The sequence below is a fragment of the Diceros bicornis genome, chromosome 7, assembly GCF_020826845.1.
Source record: "Diceros bicornis minor isolate mBicDic1 chromosome 7, mDicBic1.mat.cur, whole genome shotgun sequence".
Classification (NCBI taxonomy): domain Eukaryota; kingdom Metazoa; phylum Chordata; class Mammalia; order Perissodactyla; family Rhinocerotidae; genus Diceros; species Diceros bicornis.
In genome coordinates, this window is record NC_080746.1 from 62,613,045 (window position 1) to 62,635,066 (window position 22,022).

The 22,022-nt window shown below is 40.1% G+C and overlaps 2 protein-coding genes and 1 pseudogene across 2 annotated transcripts in view; 2 read left to right on the plus strand and 1 right to left on the minus strand.

Moving 5' to 3' along the window:
• LOC131408753 (E3 ubiquitin-protein ligase TRIM22-like) overlaps positions 1-22,022 on the plus strand; it is a 144,466-nt gene that overhangs the window by 114,190 nt on the left and 8,254 nt on the right. The window contains exons 2-3 of the mRNA XM_058545795.1: positions 20,235-20,717; positions 21,311-21,406. Coding sequence (XP_058401778.1) covers positions 20,295-20,717; positions 21,311-21,406 — 519 coding nt within the window. The 5' untranslated portion in view covers positions 20,235-20,294. The remainder of the gene's footprint in view (positions 1-20,234; positions 20,718-21,310; positions 21,407-22,022) is intronic.
• The window catches only part of LOC131408754 (tripartite motif-containing protein 5-like), a 420,025-nt gene that overhangs the window by 82,316 nt on the left and 315,687 nt on the right, over positions 1-22,022 (plus strand). The gene's annotated exons all lie outside the window — the stretch shown is intronic.
• On the minus strand, positions 12,295-16,332 carry LOC131409086 (tigger transposable element-derived protein 1-like; annotated as a pseudogene).

Consider the following 22,022-nt stretch of genomic DNA (forward strand, 5'->3'; position numbering starts at 1 on the left):
GAACATGTGATTTTTTTTTTCCCTTTATTTCTCATTTAATTCCGCTACATTTATAGCTTTAGTATTGTTGTATTTTAGTAGTTGTTCTGTGTTTTAAGTCTATGTTATTACCTTGGCTTTATTTTTTACAGATTATTGGGGCTCTGTTCATTATTTTCGCATTGGCTAGGTTTTATTAATCCACATTTAAATTCACTTATGCATTCTCTTGTGATCCTGAATTTCTCCTAAGCCAACACTGGGTTTGATTTTTGAGTGATTGTAGTTTTTAGTTTTAGCATTTTAATTAAAAAGAAAACTGTTTCTATTTGTCTTTTGACATTTCTTATTTGGTTATTATTGTAAGTAGATTTTCTTTTACATCTTTCACCCTAGATATAATAGCTGCTGTGAAGTCCTTGTCTATTAAACACAACATCTGGATTATTTTTTAATTGGTTTCCATTGATTGCCTTTTCGTTTGAGGCACAGTTCCTCAAGGGGAATTGTGAATGAGATGCAGAGACTCTGGGTTCTGTTTATTTCTCTGAAGAACATTATTTTTTTTTTCAGGCAGTTAACTGGGTTCAACTCAAACTCTTAATCTCCCCTGCATTTTGCAGCAGCTGAAATCTCTGTTCAGTTCTGTTAGCCCTACTTGGGCTGCTTGGCCTCTCTCTCACACATGTGTAGTCAGAGATTTGGTCAGAGTTCATATGTGCATTTTGGGATCTCTTCTTCTGGACCTCTCTTTTACAGATAATTTCCACCACTTTCCAGCTACTGTGGTAGCCCCAAGTCACTCTTTTTTTTCTTTGAGCCAATAAGTCTGTATGTTGCTAGCTGAGTTTTAACTGTCCCACCCACTACCAATTGAGGTTTGCCTTCAAAAGAAAAGCCATAGAACCAGAAAACTCCTCCAATACTCTTCTCTTCTTCCAGTGTCTATTACACTGTAGATTTTACTGCTTTTGTCATTCTCTAGTGTCTTCATATTTAGTTTCCTTTTTTTCTACAGTGGTCCAAGGATTATAATGCTGATCTATGGATGAGGGTGTTGCTTTGTTAGAGTGAATACCTCCATTAGTGGAAACAACAGAAACTCGGTTTTACTTGCTTTTCATATTCAGCAATGAAGGTATGGGGTATGTTGGTTAATGCAGAATTAATCAGAATAGATGTCTTTTTAGTTATAGTGTATGACTGAAACTGGGCAGGATTGGAGAGCTCAGAGGGTAACTGTGTTGTGTAACAAGCACAGCACTAGCAGAGTTGATTACAATGTTCAAAAGAAATGAGCTGCCTTCTCCAAAGATCTCTTCTTTATGCAATGCTTTTTCCCTTCCCAATCCTTCACAGATCAATATCCATGTTTTTACTCATTTCCTTCTGAATCTCCGAACTGACACCATATACTTGATTGATATGTTGGGACTTTCCTAAGAGCATTAGGTTTGCAGCTGAGCGAAATCAGATCCTGTTAAGGTACCTCAAACATGGGCCAGCAGGAAACCTGAATTCACCTTGCGCCTCTCACCACACAATTTTCGCCACAGCTGACCATGTTGGCATGCTCCACATTCTAGCTTATTGTGTTCTGAGTTACAGCAAAAAATAAATCATCCAAAGGCCTCTTTGTTTGCCTCCAGTCATTACATCTCTTGTTTAGAAAGTAATCTAATGAAATGTCTCACCTTGGCCCATGGATTTTTAACATTTTCCCATTTGAAAAACCTTAAAACAAAGTAAGAGTTAATGTAGTTAAAGTGTGGTAGTAGAGACAGATTAAAGACCAATCTGAGTAAAGCTTAGGAAGAAAACAGGAGATATGAAAAATTCCTGGTTAAATATTGTCAAAGGGGAATCATATATGTTAATAAGACCATGAGAATAGCTGAATTTCATTATGTAACACAGCAATTGTGTTCACAGCAAGAACCGCAGAATAGAAGATATTCAATTAATTTAAAATAATATTTACAGCTATATCAGACAGGTCTGTGTATCTATCTCTTTATCACTCCTTATATACAACAACTTCTAACAAATCTGAGGCTCTAAGCAACAAGCTATAGAAAGTCTCTACATGACTTCATGAAACTTACAGTTGGGGGTGCGATGTTGGGTGGGGGTGGAGATCACTAATGAGAACACCAGGCTCCCCATTGCAGTTCTATCTATTGGTTTCTACTCATACATTTTCGTTTCCTAACTCGGGGTATACTGACTGAGTCCTCACCTCTAGGAGTAATCCTAGTTCCAGTGAGAACTTCCTGAGAAATCCTAGGAAAGGATGCCCTAGAGAAAGAGTCTATGGAGTCTCCAGAAGCCACAGCCCAGGCTTCTGAACCATTTCTGCACAGAGAGAAGCAGAGAAGAGAGCTATGCCTGGCCCTCTTCAAGGATGAAAAAGATACTTTGCAGGAAAAAAAAGGGGAAAGTCAGAGAATCCTGTGAAGCTTAAGAATTCAACATCTGTCAATACAATAACGTAGGATTTCTATAGGCACACCACATAATCCTAGTACCCTGTCTTCTCTGGGTTTCAGAGCCTTCATGGTATAACATCTGCCCTGCTATGCAGCTTCTTTTGTGTGTACTAGTCCTATCAGATTTCCAAGTTCAAACTCAAGGATCAATTCTGTTCCTGAAAAGTCACTAATCTTGCTCCTCCTTCTTGAGCCATATATGCCAACTAGAAACAGAGCTCAGATGAGAGACCAGGAGCAAGAGGAACCCGTGGGAAGAATTTCCATAAGGGACATCTTTACAACTTTTAATAAAACAAAATGAGATGTGTAATTGGTGTAAATAATGTGAAAAGATATCAGAAGAAGTGGCATGAGAACAAGATCCTGAGACCCGTGTGAAAAGGGTGTTAACGTAGGAGTGTCTCTTTATTTGACCCCCTCTCTTCCAGTGAAAGGCACACTGCACCCCAGACTGACTCACTCAGGGGGTAGATCCCAGTCAAAGCTCTTTCTTTTTGACTCTGACTTCCCCTTATCTGATCAGATCTTATGGATTAAGATTGACTTTGGGTCTTATCACCTCTACGACATCACATCTCCCTTGTGCCCTTAACTCCCCCAAGTCACCTTAGGCTACATCTTTTGAAATAGCACAGTTCACCTGTGTCATCATTATCACAGTTCACCTGTGAAACTTAACACAGAATTTTAAAATAGTTTCATTACTGTGTTAGAGCTCAGAAGAGAAGCAGAGCCAACATGAGGTATAAATATATATGGACTTGGCTCAAGTGATTATGGAGGCTGAGAAATTCTAGGATCTGCCATCTGCAAGCTGAAGACTCAGAAAAGCTGGTGGTGTAATTCAGTCCAAGTCTGAAGGCTTGAGAACCAAGGTAGCCAATGGCACAAGTCCTAGTCCAAGGGTAGGAGAAGACCTATGCCCCAGCTCAAAAAGGCAAGCAGGAAGCAAAAGGGGAAAATTCTTTCTTCCTCCACTTTTTTTTCTGTTGAAAACTTCAAAGAAAAGATGATGCCCTCCTGCATTGGGCAGGACCATCTACTTGACTGAGTCCACAGATTTAATTGCTAATCTTATTTGGAAAAAACTCCCTCACAGACACATGCAGAAATAATATTTTAATCTGTGTACCCTGTGGCAAGTCAGGTAGACATATAAAAGTAACCATCATGATTATTTTCCTGCTTTATTTTTATTATGCTAAGATATAGAGATTATAAGTTTATAGTATTAGATGACATTGCCCAAGAAATGACACTTCATGCAGTTTCGTCTTTCCAGTCTATTTAGGAAAAGCCTCATTTTAGCCATATTAAATTCAGGTTCTGAAAGGAAGCATCATTGTGCTTCCACTGTGATAGCCTCTCTGATTGACCATCTGAGGTAATTTCAGATTTGCACAGCCATTGCCTCTCACACGACTTAATAGGACACAAACTGGCCAGATTCACTTCACTTACCTGGTGGATGCAGAACTGGAGAAAGTGTGCTGGTATGACTGCCTCAGGGGAGGCTTCAGTGTGGGTCTTCACTGTGACACAGGAAGTACTTTATTCCCTCCTCATGACAGCTCATTTGTAAGGAAACAAGACAAGGTGTGTGTGTGTAAAATTATATTGCCTAGGTAAGCCTAGTGCTCCAAAGGACAAATGACTTTGAAGAACCATAAAACAGCTTCCAGGACTAGAACCGAGATAGAGATAAGCACTGGCTTACTGGCCCAGGCACAAAAGCCTTGTCATTTCCCAGGGGCCAGATGTGGACACCCCCTATTGGTCCATATATTCTTTTCTCCTTTTACACCCTTCCCCAAGAATTTAAGGGGGATCAGGCTCTTCTGGATCTCTTTGTGAGGATCAGGTCCCTGGTTTGGTGAGTGAATCCTGACCACCTCTGCCCCTGGGCTGTCTTCACTTCTCTCCAGGGAATCACAACTTCTCTATTGGTGTCTGAAGGTGAGGTGAGTAGTTTGTAGAAGGCAGGGTTTGGGAGACTTCGGAGGGAAAAACTGAATTTGCCTCTGTGAGCTAATTAGTCTTCAGGAAGCTGTTCTGAAGGCAGGAAAAAGCCCAGCTTGCAGTTTCCCGCTGAGAGTACGTGCTGAAGTGCAGTCTGGGGGAGGGTTGGACTTAAAAGAAGAGAGGTTTGGAGAAGTGAAAAGCTTAGTGTTTCATTTAGGGACTGTCATTCCTCCAAGCTGAATTTACCACTTCTTCCACCCATTCTACTGTTTTGAATGGTACCTTCCTGAGGACTACCACACTCCTAGAATTTTCAGAGGTAGAAATTCTGAGGAATCTTTGAATACTAATGGGTTAATGCCTATCAGTGTAACAACATGGTATTTCTGCATTACTCTCTAAATAAATTCTCATCACCTTGGCCCGTCTGTGCTTAAGAGCCTTGGTGGGGTGACAGGTGGCAAGCTCAGCAGCCTATACCTATTCACTCATCTGGACACAAAGAATTGCTTCAGTTCCTTAAAAGTCACTATACTTGCCCATATTTCTCCTTGGGCCATATCGACACCCAGAAACAGAGCTCAGCTGAGAGATCAGGAGCAGGAGGAATATCTAGGTAGAATTTCCAGAAATGGTTTCTTTTCTAACTCTAGTAAACAAAATAAGTTACTTGATTGGTGTTCATGATATAAAAAGATGTCAGAAGCAGTAGTATGATAACAAGATCCTGAGACCCATGAGGGAAGGAAGTTAGAGTAGAGGAGACTCTCTGTTTACTCACACCTCCTATAGAAAGTATTGCTGTACCCACCTCACTCAGGCATATGGAAGACACCAGTCAGATCTTTTACTTATCCTAACTTCTCCTCATGTGAACAAACCTTACTTTATAAGAGTTGACTTTGGAGATTATCACATCTGCTACATATTCTTGTCCCTCTCTCACTCGTAAGTCAGTGTTAGGCACCTGTCTTCTGAACTCATGCAGTGCACCTCTGTCATGCCAATTATCACAGGAATTTACAATTGATTTGTTACTTTTCTGCTTCTATTTTTAATTTTCTAGTATCATAAGGAGTTTATATTAAATAGTATTAGATGACTGCCTGGCAATTAAAACATAACAGAATTTCATTTTTCCATTCTTCTAGTTATTCTTTTTGGAAAAGTGACTCTTTCCCAGATAATACCAGCAATTTGGGGCTTCGTCATGATTAGAGAAACAGTTTTACTCCAGCCACAAAAGAAGAAAGTTCTGTTCATATCCTTATGATTTGAATTTTGACATAGTTATTGTCTTTTAATGTCTTTTTTACTTGTCTTTAGTTATCACCTCTGGGACACTTTGAGTTTGTATTCCCATGAGCTCAGATGTCAGAAGACCAATGAGTAAGGTGCAATCGCCTGACACCTATGGCAGCCAACTGCCCTGGGAGTTCTATGAGGAAGACACCACTCATGTTCCCATATGTATCTCTCTCATTGCTGTGGAGCCCTTGGGTCACTGCTTAGGTAGAGCTGGGGTCATCCTCCATGTGAGAGGACTCTAGCTTCTCTGCACATTGCCCTTCAGTGTCCATTGTGGCAGCAGCTGCTTTCACATTAGCTCCTTGTAGCCCCACTGTGAAAATAAATTTTGTAACCCCATGGCTGAAAGCATGCTCTGCTCCTACCTCCTCTATAGGCTTTTGCTGCATCTCACCATTGTTTGGATCTTGAATAGTATGAGAAATAATTGGAGTCCCTCTGCTCCACGTTTGGGTTACAGCCTGAGTTATAAACAGGAGTAGTCATTATCACATAATATCTAACTTTGGTATAATGTCTATCTCTGATCTTGCTATTCATCAGAGCCTGATCAAGGTCACAGTCTCTGCAGCCAGTACTAACTGCATATGGCCTCTGGGTTGTTTTCAGTATCTGTACTATTAGCTAGATTACAATTCTAGTTCACCTGGAGCCTCATTCTTTATCAGATTCCCTTCGTATATGATGAACATGGCACAAGTAGAGACTTTTAGTAAGTCTAAATTTATCTCCATGCAGACTTTATAGCCTTTCTCTCCCTTATGTAGAGGAAAGGGAAAACTTATTGGTTGTCTCATGCTAGAGATCTTTCTTTTACCATCAAACTTTGGTGATTATCAAGACCTTAACATCTACTGAGATCTTCCTTTTCTTTCCTTTTTCTTTTCTTTTCTTCTTTTTTTTTAGTGCGGAAGATTAGCCCTGAGCTAACATCCGATGCCAATCCTCCTCTTTTTGCTGAGGAAGATTGGCCCTGGGCTAACATCCGTGCTCATCTTCCTCTACTTTATATGGGATGTCGCCACAGCATGGCTTGGCAAGCCGGCTTAGGTGTGCACCAGGGATCCGAACCCGCGAACCCGGGGCCACTAAAGTGGAGCACACTCACTTAACAGCTATGCCACTGGGCCAGCCCCCTTTCTTTTCTTTCTTTATAGCTTCATAATCCTACAGCTTCTGACGGAACCCCTGACACTAGAAAGTGGCCACAGGGCCATACTGAGTCCAGGCTGGAGAATAAGCATCCTTGTGCTACCACTCTGTGATACCTCTCTGACTGACCAGTAGCAGCAGTTTGCAATCCGGATTGCCATTTCCAACCACATGACATAATAAGACATAAACTGCCAGGTTCACTTAGCTTAGCTGGGGGATATAGGACAGAAGGCGTAGCACACTGGCATGGCTGCCTCAGGTGACTTCTCAGTGTGGGACCTTGCAGTGGTATAGAAAATACTTTATTTTTGTTATCTCACTTTTGTAAGAAGCCAGATTAGGTGGATGTGTGTGAAACTATCATAGGTTAGATAAGCCTAGGGTGACAAAGAACTGATTACTTTGTGAAAACCCACGAGCACAGCTTCCAGGGATCTAAATTTTAGACACATTTTAGTTTTAAAAGTCACATTTCACTTGTGATAAATGAGGTCTATGCTTACTAACTGGCATTTAAGGTCTATATCAAGTCTTCCCAGTCTGAATGCACTTTACACATCAGGCCATTTTTACTATCAAATCACCTGACCTTCCCCTTTATTGTAAAGAGCTGGTTTTCCAGAGAGTGAAAAAAAAAAAAAAAGCTTACTAGGAGAAGAGTTAGCCAACACTTCACAGAAAGCAAGAACGGCCTGATAGTGACCCTTTGTTCTCACATATGTAATCTAACACCCAGTCCTGTCCTTCTACCTCATATGTCTCTCACTTTCATCTGCTGAACTCCATTTCCTTCATCACCTTGTCCCTCAAGCTATCATCATCTCTCCCCTGAGCAACTGTGCATGCAACCTAAGTGATCTCTCCAATTACACTCTGGATCCATATAATATTTCACAGCCCAAGTTCAGAGGTAATATGTCTCCACTCTTCTCTGATGGGAAAACTTTCTTCTTGTTCTTGGAAAACAGTCTCTAAATGTTACATAATTTGGGAAGTGTCATATTTTATGGTCACTACAGGCTCATGTCATACCAAAGGCCCAGAACTTTTCTACACACCAAACACACTGGCATTTAAAACTCATAAGTGTCTATAATTGTTTCCAGAGAACCTGAAATCTCAGATGTTATTCTGAGGACCTCCCTACTGGGGAGCAGACTTCAAAGATCTTATTCCTCTCCAGACAGTATTCCCACACGTGATGTGTCACAAACACCCAGGAGCCAGGTTCTGCAACCTCATTTTCTGATCATCTCCCTGGGAACCCATATCCATGCACTGACTTTCTACGCATTATTTTTTTTAAGGTACCAATGTTTTGTTTTGTTTGTTAAATCCATTATTTCATATACTTTCATAAGATTTCTAGGGGGTAGAGAGAGAGAGGTTAATGGTTTCATTATTGGAGGGAGGAAGTGCTCCTGAGACTTCAAGATCTTCCCAAAGTCACACAGGGTGGAACAGGGAAGGTGGACATGAAGACATTTCTTCTGGCTCCAAGGTCAGCAGTCTACTACCTCTTTTCTCAGAGTCTCAAGAGAAGTGGGTTCAAGTGCATCAATGTGGTGAAAAGATAGGAAGTCACTGGTTTTGGAGGGACAAGAAGTCAGAGGTGTGCAGGTCAATTTTTCTCATCCTTAGGAGTGAGACCTTGACTCTGAAGAAGCCAAAAACTTTCCCCATGAAACAAAGGAGAGTGTTCCGAGCTCCTTGTCTGAGAGGGATACTGTGATTGTTTAATGCTAAGGAATGCTAGAGCAAGTGGGTGGCTGTGGGATTCTTGTGATAACAGGGGCTGAATGGGAAAGAGAGTATAATTTCTAAGTGTAGATAGAGGAGACAAAAAAGGATGGATATCATGGGTTGCTTATATGGTCATATTTAATGAGAAGTGGCCCTATGTCTAGTTCGTCCTCTCATTCACCAGTTCAATATCTCACCTGAATCTGAAATGTCAAGGCGGTGTTGTGTTTGTTGCAGTTGCAGTGTTGTGTATTTGTAGTTTCCTCTCTGCCCTGAGCCTTGCTCCTTCCCCTCTGAGTCATTGACTCTCAACTATCACTAGGTGGGTCACAGGTGGAGATAATTGTAGCAGCATGTGGTCTTCTGTAAAGCCCAGCAAAGGATTTCAGGTTAGGGAGCTATCCCAGCCTCTTCCTCTCTCCAAATTGCTGTCACCTTTCATACAGAGGAGACTTACTCTTTGAAATAATTGAAGAGCAAATAAAAATCTAAAATAAATGAGAGGAGAAGGAGAATGTGATCATTTCACTCAAATCTAAACAAGGCAAAAGGTAGCTAAAACAACTAATGAAATTGTGAATGAAAGGTGGTCTCTTACTGGTAACCAATTTAAAAATTGTTATACAATTCTAGCTAATAATCTTTAGAATCTCTGTTAAATGAATAATTTGGATATTATAAAAAGAACTAACTCTCCGGAAGAAGGAGAAAACTTAATAGGACCAAAATAATGAAAGGATATGAAAAATTACGAAATTATGAGTCCAATGCTCCTTTTGACAGCCCAGCCTCTGGGTCACATTGTAATTAGTGAGAGCAGAAGATATCTCTGCCTGCTCTCCTTCAGGAGAGAGAAGGAAATGAGGAGACTTGATGATCTTAAAGCTAGAGGGATCTGGGAAAGCTGATAACATTTTCTTCTTGTATGAGTAAATACATAGTGGTTTTTGTGATCTTCTGCAGAAATTTACATCCCCTCTTTGCCTATATAAAGGAGTCTTGATGATAGTACTCCTACCCAGTTCTGCAATCTCTTTTCTCTTTACTCATCTCCCTTGATCCCCACACCCAGTCCTCTGGAAACACCAACAGATGTCTGAATACCTCAACCTCGTTCATGCTTCTCCTGGGCCATGAGAAAAGCCCAATGGGGGATGCACAATCAAAAGAACACTTACACCCTAGAGAAGACTTTCAAAATTGGCAACCTTTTTTTTTTTTAATTTGAAATAATTGTAGATTCACATACAGTTGTAAGAAATAACACAAAGACCTGCCTTCTACACTTTTCCTAATTTCCCTCATTTTTCAGGTCATTGACACCACTGTGAAGACTACTACATCTCTCCTTCTGACACACACATACAAATACATACACACACACATATGTATATCTCACAGCCATATTTTTGTTTTCAGTTTCTTTAACAGCTTTGAGATATCATTGGCATATAAAAATTATATTTAAGTTGTATAACTTGATGTTTAAATATACGTATACACTGTAAAGTGATCATCACAATCAAAAAAAAAAAGAAAATTAATATATCCATCACCTCTACGTAGTTACCATTTTCTGAGTATGTGTGTGTGTGTGTGTATGTCTGTGTGGTGAGACGATTTAATTTAAGATATATCCTTTTAGCAAATTTCAGGTATACAATACAATATTGTTAACTATAGTCACTATGTGTTTTTGTCTGTTTGGACTGCTATAAAAACCTACTACGGAATGAGTGGCTAATAAACAACAGAAATTTATTTCTCACAGTCCTGGAGGCTGGGAAGTCCAAGATCATGGTGCCAGTTGCTGAAGGCCGTCTTGTGTGTTGTAGACTCCCAATTTCTCAGTGTCCTCACATGGTGCAGGGAGCTAGGGATCTCTCTGGAGTCTCTTTTATCAATCCAATTGGTGAGGGCTCTGCTTTCATGATCTAATCACTTCCCAAAGGCCCCACCTCCTAACACCATCACACTGGACATTAGGTTTTCAACATATGAATTTAGAGGGGAGGAACAGAAGCATCCAGACTATAGCACCTTGTTGTAAATTAGGTCTCCAGAACTTACTCATCTTACATAACTGAAACAACTTACAAAACTGAAACATTGACCAACATCTCTTCATTTCCTCCTCCCCCCAGTCCCTGGCAACCACCATCCTACTCTCTACTTCTATGAGTTTGACTATTTTAGATGCTAAATATAAGTGAGATCATGAAGTATTTCTCTTTACGTGTCAGAGGGAGACTTTTATTGTAATTCTGGTGTTGCCACATACTGGCCCTTATCAAGTAAACTAAATTCTATGAGATTTACAAAAAATACATAATGAAAATCACCTGAAGAGTTACTGTCAAAATTAAAGAATAGAATATTTTTAATTACTGCCACTGTTTCCTAACACATAAGCAATGGTCCAGAATGGTGTCTATTAATTGTTTTTCTGGTTCCCTTTACAAGTGACTTGAAATAAATTATTTAAAAAATATACATTAGTTTACTTTCAAAATTATTACCTTCACTTTGTTTTATGTAATACAATAACTTGCTTAAGTAATCAGTGATATTTTATAGAATTTTATCTAATTGTAAAATAAATATTTTAGCATTGTAAAACATTTTTCTTATCATCTTGATAGCTGCCTTATATTATTTTATAATTATAATAGCCTCTTTTACCGAATATACTAATAAAATTTGATTTAATATTCTTTTCTATTTTTTCAGTACTTCTGTTTCATTGGAAATCCTTTTCTCTGTTTGCCTGCCTTCAAAAAATTATTATTCATGGCAATACAGGAAAAGTCAAGAGTACTCTGTGGGATTTCTCAACAATGTTGTAGGTCAAACTTTGGTTTCCTGGTCAGCCTCACTCTTTCCAGCGAGCTGACAGACTATGGCAGTCTTCAGGAATGAAGGAAAGTCTGTTCTCCTCCCCCAGTGAAAAATGAGGGAATTGTTTCTGCAGTGTTTGTTTATGCAGCCCTTGGTGGGATCCCCATATGCAGTCTTCTAGAAATATAACCAGATCATTCCTCTTGTGTGTATACCATAAGGTGATTTACTGGTTTTTAGGGTCAGTGTGTATTTTATGTCATAACAAACTGCCAGATTTCTTTCAAAGTGGTTGTCCCATTTTTCATTCTTACATTTCAGAAAGGAGACGAGGATGGTATGGAGCATGGTGGCTAATGCAGTTATACAGTAGATGTGACATTTGGTATAGTCCATTTCTGATCTGTAAATCTTGCTTACAACTGGAAGGAGGTGGAGGGCTCAAGTGTGTGCGAGTGTCTTTATGAGGCATGTACAGGGAGGGGTAGGATAATTGATAGAGAGGACCAAGAAGATGAGCTCCCTTGTGCAAGGACCTCTGTTTTCTCTAATGCTTTGTTCTCTTGCCTCCCACAAATCCCATATCCATTCTTATACAGGCATACCTTGAATATATTGCAGGTTATGTGCCAGACCACTGCAATAAAATGAATATGACCATAAAGCAAGTCACACAAATTTTTTGGTTTCCCAGTGCACATAAGAGTCATGTTTACACTATACTGTAGTCTATTAAGAGTACAATAGCACTATGTCTAAAAAACAAATGTACGTACCTTAATTAAAAATACTTTATTGCTAAAAAGAAATGCTAACCATCATCTGAGCCTTCAGTGAGTCCACATCTTTTTGCTGGTTGAGGGTCTTTCCTTGATGTTGGTGGCTGCTTGACTGATGAGGGTGATTGTTGCTGAAAGTTGAGGTTGCTGGGCAATTTCTTAAAATGAGACAACAATGAAATTTGCCACATCGATTGACTCTTTCTTTCAGGAATAATTTTTGTGTAGCATGTGATGCTGTTTGATAGCATTTTCCCCACAGTAGAACTTCTTTCAAAATGATGTCAATCCTCTGCTGCTTTATCAATTCAGTTTATGTAATATTTTAAATCTTTTGTTGTCACTTCAACAATTTTCATAGCATCTTCTCCTGGAGTAGAGTCCATCTCAAGAAACCACTTTCTTTGCTCACCTGTGAGAAGCAGCTCCTCATCCATTAAAGTTTTATCAGGAGATTGCAGGAATTCTGTCACATCTTTAGGCTCCATTTCTAGTTCAACTTCTGTTGCTATTTCTGCCACATTTGCAGTTACTTCCTCCAATGAAGTCTTGAATCTCTCAAAGTCATCCATGAGTGTTGGAATCAACTTCTTCTTCCCAACTCCTGTTAATGTTGATATTTTGACCTCTTCCCAAGAATGATGAATGCTCTCAATGGTATCTAGAATGGTCAATCCTTTTCACGAGGTTTTCAATTTACTTTGCCCAGATCCATGAGAGGAATCCTATCTATGGGAGCTCTAGCCTTACCAAGCGTATTTCTTAAATAATAAGGCTTGAAATTTGAAGTTACTTCTTGATCTGTGGGCTGCAGAATAGATGTTGTGTTAGCAGACATGAAAACATCAATCGCACTGTGTATCTCCGTCAGAGCTCTTGGGTAAACAGTTGCATTGTCAATGAGCAGTAATATTTTGAGAGGAATCTTTTTTTCTGTGGAACAGGTCTCAACAGTGGGCTTAAAATACTCAATAAACCATGTTGTAAAGAGATGTGCTGTCATCTAGGCTTTGTTGTTCCAGTACAGAGCATAGGCAGAGTAGATTTAGCATAATTCTTGAGGGCCCTAGGATTTTTAGAATGGTAACTGAGCATTGGCTTCAACTTAGACTCATTAGCTGCATTTGCCCCTAAGAAGAGATGCAACCTGTCCTTTGAAGATTTGAAGCCAAGCATTGACTTCTCCTCTCTAGCTATGAAAGTCCTAGATGGCATCTTCTTCCAATATGAAGTTGTTTAAATCTACATTGAAAATCTGATGTTTCGTGTAGCCATCTTCATTAATTATTTAGCTAGATCTTCTGGATAACTTTCTGCAGCGTCTACATCAGCACTTGCTTCTTTACATTGCACATATACGTTATGGAGGTGGCTTCTTCCCTTAAACTTCATGAATCAACATTTGCTACCTTCAAAGTTTTCTTCTGCAATTTGCTCACCTCTCTCAGCCTTCACAGAATTGAGAGGTTTAGGGCCTTGTTCTGGATTTGACTTTCACTTAAGGAAATGTGGATGGTTTGATCTTCTATCCAAACCACTAAAACTTTCTCTATATCAACAATGTCTGTTTCATTTTCTTATCACTTGTGTTTTCACTGGAGTATCACTTTTAATTTCCTTCAAGACCTTGTCCTTTGTATTCACAGCCTCCCTAATTGTTTGGTGCAATAGGCCTAGCTTTCAGCCTATGTTCGCTTCGACATGCCTTAGTCACTAAGCTCAATCATTTGTAGCTCTTGATTTAAAGTTAAGGATGTGTGACTCTTTCTTTCACTTGAATACTTAAGAGGTCAATTTAGGGGTATTAATTGTCCTAATTTCAATATTGGTGTGTGTCAGGGAATAGGGAGGCCTGAGGAGAGGGAGAAAGATGGGAGAATGGCCTGTCAGTGGAGCAGTCAAAACAAACAACACTTATGAATTAAGTTTGCCATCTTATATGGGCACATTTCATGGTGCCCCAAAACAATTATGATAGTAACATCAAAGATCACTGACCACAGATCACCATAACAAATATAATGATAATAAAAAAGTTTGAAATATTGTGATAATTACCAAAATGTGACACAGTGACGCAAAGGGAGCAGATGCTGTTGGTGAAACAGCGCCGATAGACTTGCTATACGCAGCCACAACTTTCAATTTGTATAAAAGCACAATATCTGTGAAGCACAATAAAGTTAGGTATGCTTGTAGTCTTTTCTCCCTCTGAAACTCTGATCTGACTTCAGGTTCTTGGCCCCAGAGAACTAATGTGTTCCCTCCAGATTCTGTGATGTATTTGTATGACATGCAAGTGCTTCTGGAATGTGAAGAAAGAGTTCTGTTTTTCAGGAGGAGGTGTGAAAGCTGGCTGATCTGTGTACCTTCTCTTTAGCCCCCATGAACTCCTTTTTCTAAAACTAAAGCCCCAGTATACATTATGCATTTCTGAGTAGGTAGAGATAGGGCAGCTTTGAGCTGTAAAGACTTGGATCAGACTATCAATTTGAAAATTGCAACTGCATAGAGGACCTGATGTTTTTGAGCTTGTCGGGGAAGAGATTAAAGAAAATTCATCTGGAAAATGTAGGAGGGAATCAGAGGCCCAAGAGGGGATGATAGGGCAGGGAGAGTGCCACTGATGTCCTGGGAACCTCCTCTGAAACATTAGATTTAAGATGGAGAGAAACCAGTGAGGAAATCAGAGCTTTTCAGGGTACAAGAAAATATGGGCCAAAAGGAAACCTGAAGGAACCATGCTCCTTCTCCCACCACCCAAAGTCCATCTCCAAAGATAACCATATTGCTATCGTCCACATTCTAGCTTATTATGTTCTAAAGGCCCAGGGAATAATAAATCCTCCTTAGGGCTCTGTGTTTCCTCCAGTCTCTACATATCCTTGGAGAGGAGTCTAATGAAAGATTTTCCCTTATGCTCTACAATATTTTACTGGACAATGTCCATAAATGGTATTTATTAATTACCTACTCCTTGGCTAGAAGATGGCCCAATAAACAGGTAGAAATGAATTTTAAATAATTTATATATTTCTAATTAAATTCACAGGAACAAAAGCCTACAGCTGTGGTAAAAAGTATTTGTATTAATATATACTGAACATACCATAAATATTAATTATCTATAAAAAATTATATTCTGGGTCAGGGGAGAGAAATAAACAAAGAGTAAAAGAGAGATGAGGTATGCCAACAGATGAAACTCACTATGGTACAAATGTACAACAAAGAAACAGTAATAATCAACCAAAAGGGCTTTAATGGGGCAAAGGATCTATGTGCCCTGGGAAAGGGCTTTGCAATTTTAAATAGATTTCGGGTTAGGTCTCAGTGTGGAAAGGTGATTTTCTGCAGAGACTTCAAGGAAATGATGGGTTTAAGATGGATTTTTGTCAAGAGTGATTAAGGAATATAAAGGTAGCCAGTATGGGTTGGGGAGGAGTAGGAGGTGGGCTGAGAGAGATGAGGCCATAGCAGGGGATGTGTAATGTTCACTTAACTAGATGACAGTAAAGATGGACTTGCACTGAATGACACGTATTTGAGCAGAGGGGTGACAAGATTGATGTATACTCTTAAAAATCATTCTGGCGGTTGGTGTGAATAGTGATGAGAGCAGACTGTGTGAGACCAATGACCAAATCAGGGAGACAGTGGGGAAACTATTCCTGGAATCTGGGTAAAAGACTTCCTTGGATGGGACCTAATTTGAAAAGAGTCCTAGAGGATTTACTGATAAACTCACTGTGAGCAAAAGGAATGAAACTAGAGTAGCTTTACGAAGATGGCCTCTGTTACCAAATGATTTCTTTGAAACAACTAACTGACTTGGGAGCTAGAGCACTTGAGGAGAGAGTCCTTAATGTGGGGCAGTTAAAACCTGGCCACTAAAGGTGGTCAAAGTGGAAGCTCTGAGCAGAGAGGAATGGGGAGGTGTTGCAATGTTCCTGAGTTTCCTCAGGTCTCTGGATGCAGAGAATAGATCCACCTACCCATTGGCAGTTCCTGACCCAGGAAACAGCAGAAGTTTCGAGGATGTTGGCTAAACCTCTCATAGGAGTTGTTCTCCCCATTGTGGAGACACTTTCATTTTTCTTGTCTAAATTGTATAGATACAGAAAACCTCTGTGCAGATTAATAGGGTATAGTGAGATAAGGAAACTCAGGACCTAGGTAGTCCCTACCCTACTGTAAAACTCCTACCTTGTACCATTTCCAAAACAGAGCTAACATCTTGTCTCTCTGTCTGTCTCACTGTCTTCAAATTTCTTGAGAAATCCTGGCAAAGGATACCCTCGAGAAAGAACCTATGGAGTCTCTATGGGCTACAGCCCAGGCTTCTGGATCATTTCTGCACAGAGAGGAGCAGAGAAGAGTGCTACGCGTGGCCTGGCACAGGAATGAAAAATATCCTTTGCCGAATAATATAGTGGAAAATCAGAGAGTTCTTTGAAACTTAATAGTTTAACATCTCTCAGTGTAGTAATGTAGGATTTCTGCATGACTCACCACATAATCCTACACCCTGTCCTCTCTGGGTTTTGGAGCCTTAATGCTGTGACAGCTGCCCTGCTCTGCAGCTTCTTTTGTGTTTACTAGTCCTGCCAGATTTCCAAGTTCAAACTCAAGGATCAGTTCAGTTTCTGAAAAACCACTAACCTTGCTCTTCCTTCTCCTTGGTCTATATCTGCCACCCAGCAACAGAGCTCAACTGAGTGATCAAGAGCAAGAGAAATACGTAGGAAGAATTTCCATAAAGGGCATCTTTACAACTATTAATTAAAAAAGGTAAGATGCTTGATCGGTGTTAAAACTGTGAAAAGATATCAAAAGCAGTGGCATGATAACAAGATCCTGAGACCCATGAGAAAAGGGGATTAAAGTAGGAATGTCTCTTTATTTGACCACCTCTCTTCCTGTAAAAGGCATACTGCACACGGGACTTATTCAGATGGTAGATCTTATTCAAAGCTCGCTCTTTTTTTTATTCTGACATCTACTTATCTGACCAGATCTTACTGGATTAAGGTTGACCTTGGGCGTTATCACCTCTACATCATCTTTCTTGTACTGATATCTCTCCCAAGTTTTTTTTTAGGCACATATGTTTTAAAAAGGCACAGTTCCACTGTGTCATTATCATTATCACAATTCACCTATGCCACTTAACACAGAGTTTTAGAATTGTTTCATTACTACATTAGTTTGTGGTTTCCAGAGAAACAGAACCAATTTATATGTATATATCATATATATGTATGTATGTATCATATATGGGCTTGCATGATTATGGAGGCTGAGAACTCCCAGGACCTGCTATCTGCAGGCTGGAGACCCAGGAATGCTGGTGGTATAATTAGTCCCTGTCTGAAGGCTTGAGAACCAGAGTAGATAATGGTGCAAGTGCTAGTCCAAGGGAGAGGCAGACTTATGACCCAGCTCAATCAGGCAGGCATGAAACAAAAAGGGCAAATTCTTTTTTCCCCACAACTTTGTTCTATTTAAGCCCGCAACAAATTGGATGATGCCCATGTACAATGGAGAGGAAAATCTTGTTAACTGAGTCCACAGACTTAAATGCAAATCTCATCTGGAAACAACACCCTCTCAGACACACCCAGAAATAGTGTTTAATCTGGACATTTTGTGGCCAGTCAAGAAGATATGTAAAATTAACTGTGGTGATTATTTCCCTGCTTCATTTAATTATGGTAAGGTGTAGATATTATATGTTAAACAATATTAGATGACATTGTCCAACAAATGACACTTCGTACATTTTCATCTTCCCAGTCTATTAAGGAAAAGTCTCATTTTGCCCACTCTGAATCTAGGTTCTGAAAGTTAACATCACTGGGTGTCCACTGTTTCTATTCTCATGAGCTCGTAAGTCAGAAGACCAATGTGTAAGGTGCAATCACTTGATGCCTATGGCAGCCAACTGACCTGGGAGTCCTATCAGACACACACCACTCATTGTTGCAGAGCCCTTGGGTCACTGCTTAGGTAGAAGTGGAGTCATCCTCCATGTGAGAGGACACTAGTTTCTCTACACATTGCCCTTCTGTGTCCATTGTGGCTTCAGCTGCTTAGACATTATCTCCTTGTAGTCCCACTATGAAAATAAAGTTAATTACTTTATGGCAGAAAGTATACTCTGCTTCTTCCTACATAACCAATCTACCTCCCAGTCCTATCCTTCTACCTTATCTTGACTCTCACTCTCATCTGCTGCTCTCCATGTCCTTCATCACTTTGTTCCTCAAGCTATCATCATCTCTCTAGTTAGCAACTGTGCATGCATCCTAAATGATCTTCCCAATTCCACTCTAGATCTATTTAACATTTCACAGCCTAAGTTCAGAGTTAATATGTCCCCACTCTTCTCTGATGGGAAAACACAGATAATTTTTCCTTGCTCTTGGGGAAAAAAAATCCCTAAATGTTACATAATTTCGGAGGTGTCATAATTTCTGGTCATTTCAGGCTCATGTGATACCAAAGGCCCAGAAGTTTTCTGCACACCAGACACACTGGCATTTAAAACTCATACATGATGATATGCCTTCCATGAACGGGTCATGTCTTTCACCTAATAAATTTTTTCCTCTCTCTCCTTCCATATTTTTTTCATCTTCTTCAGCTTTCAGTTCAATTCTTATGCTTTCAAGTTGGAATTCTTGCATAGCCATCCATTTGCTCCCATTATTTGATTTCCCAACAACACGAACATCTCTCTAGTAGTGTTTTTCGTATCTGCTCTTTTGTACACGTAAGGCTGAATATTTAATTTATTATTATGTACCACATGAATTTCAAGGCCATAGTAGTTTAAATGTTCTATTTAGGCTCATTTTTGTGTTTTTGGATATTAGACTAGTTACTAGCATACTTCATCATGAATGATAATTTGTTGAATGGTCTTGCCTAATATTTTGAGACTTCTTTCTCAAGACTGACATTCATTTGATCTGTGTTTCTCTTTTTCCGGGTATCTGACATGTGTGATCCTCTGAGTATATCCATACCATCTTCCTCTCTAACATCCAAATACATATACACATTTAGACTCCTTTCAATGTCACTGGGATATTTCCAGGCCAAGGTGTAATCTTACAATTTACAAATGCAAGGCTCCGCACAACCTCCCAACTGGTCTGGATCTCTTCACTTCCACATGTCCCATTGCTCTGGGTATTAACTGGGTTCAAGAAGTTTCTTCTATGTTTGAATAACTCTGTGGTGTAGGAGGAGACAGACCTTTGAAGGACCCCAAATATATTAGGTTCATCTCAACTTAGTGTATTGAAGACAAATGATATTTGTAATCACTTATTATCTCTTTTTATGCAGCTGATAAAGGGTTTGCTCTTACCATGTATACATGCACATTGTCATATATTATGTCATGATAATAAAAGAAATCATTGCAAACATACAGCAAGTGATAGCAAAGATTACACTCTCAATAGGTTAGTCAGAGCAGGTCTTTCCAATAAGAGAACACTTAAGGTGAAAGTTCACTGGAGTATAAGAGTGAGTCATGATGATATCTGGACATCTGAGAGAATGGCAGGTATGAATTCCCAGAGGCATAAGCGGTTTGGTGCTTTTAACACTGAGGATGTGCTTTTGGCAGGAGGAAGAAGAAGCAGGATAGATGGTGGATCACACATGGATAATGGTAGAAAAGGCCTCAGGTCATCATTTCATGCAGTGAAAGTAAAAGAAAATATCAATCATTGAATATATAAGGATGGAATTCGTCATGTGACATGAACTGGGGCTAAAGTGTTTGAAATTATTATGAAAAGTCATTTTTATCAGGTCAAGAAGCTTCCTTCCTTGTTTCTCCACCTTTTCTATTTTGTCCTTCAATATTTTGGTCTTGACCCATCTTTGATTTCTACACAATTAGTAACATTTTATTCCATCCTCTCTTATTCTGTCCCCTTCTACCTTCCCAATCATGCAGGGATCTGTGAGCAAGAAGAGCCTCAGAAGTCAAGACAGGTAGGACACAGGAGCAGCTGTGATGGCTTCAGGAATCTTGGTGGGCATAAAGCAGGAGGTGTCCTGCCCCATCTGCCTGGAACTCCTGACAGAACCCCTGACCCTAGACTGTGGCCACAGCTTCTGCCAAGCCTGCATCACTGCAAACCACAAAGAGTCCAAGATAGTCCAAGAAAGAGAGAGCAGCTGCCCTGTGTGCAGAATCAGTTACCAGTTTGACAACCTGCGACCTAATCGGCACTTGGCCAACATAGCAGAGAGACTCAGGGAGGTCAACTTGAGCCCAGAGAAGGAGCAGAAGAGAGATCTCTGTGTGCGCCATGAAGAGAAACTCCTGCTCTTCTGTAAGGAGGATGGAAAGGTCATTTGCTGGCTTTGTGAGAGGTCTCAGGAGCACCGTGGTCACCACGCATTCCTCATGGAGGAGGTTGCCCAGGAATATCAGGTAAGAGACCAGGATAGAGGAAAGACAGTGCAGAAAATGGTACTTGATGGGAAATCTCCACTTTGCATTCATCTTATTTACCTTGTACCATAGCCCTAAGGCCTGTTATCTCTTTTCTTCCTATGCTCACCTTCTGAAGTCTGAAGGACATTTCTGTGCATTTCATCCAATTACAAAAGAATAAACCTACAGCACGGACTCTCAGGCAGAAGTGGGTATTTTTGTATGTTGTTCAGTAGACGGAGACTTGGTGCCCAAGAATAGCTCTCATTACCCCTTTGAACAGGATGGTTAACTGGGGAGCTAGGTGTTGAGAGGTAAGTTCTTTCCTTGCCTCAGGCTCAGGTTTCTTCATCTAGGAGAAAGACAATCAGTTGTCTCTTGGTTAGAGCATGCTGTCTTCTACAACCTGACTCAAAGAATACATTCATCTCCTCAGGCATTCTTTCAAGTACTACATTCTAATTTCAATTCTCACATTTTCTGTAAACTCCAGTCTCTTTGTAGATAAGCCTGATTTCTTCCCCATTTATCGCCTATTCTGATGCTGAGAAAGCCCAGTGCTTGACTCTGATTTGATTCTTTTCTCACAGGAGAAGCTCCAGGCAGTTCTGCAAAGGCTGAGGGACAAGCAGCAGGAAGCTGAAAAGTTGAAAGCTGATGTCAGAGAAAAGAGATCTTCCTTGAAGGTAAGAGGAGACCCTTCCTGAGGGAGTTAGACTGAAATCTGGGCAAGACTGTGGGTGTTAGTTAGTCACATGGAGCTCCCTTCCTCTTTGTTCCCTGACAGCTGATGTGTCCAAAAGTCATTTGATTACTCCTCTTCTTTATCCTTACCTTGATGGGGTGGGGGCTGAAAAGTGGACTTGTCAGAAATAAACACAGACTTTTGGAGAAAGGTGTTCACGTAGACGGAGTCTGTGATGAGGATCGTTAGTAAATTCAGTGTTCCTTCCCTGTCATGTTTTAGAGCCTATGACTATTCTGGAGCAAGATATTTGGCAATGCCTTATGGTTCTGTTCTCAGTGTTCAACTTTTGGCAGAGGGTTGGGGTTTAGGAGTAATGCATGAAGGCTTGACTGTCCTGGACAACTATGTAAAAGCTGAACCACACCCAGGAATCCCTGTTTCGCTCAGAGTTGGATTAAATAATGCAGATTTGTGGGCATTATTTTGAAATGTGATGAAGAGAAAATAATAGGAAAATTCAGATTCCCCAAGAATCGCTCCCCTTCTATTTCACTTCCCTGTGAGAACTTCCCAAAGAGAATTGTTCTTTTTCTGGCTCCCAGGCTCTACCTGAG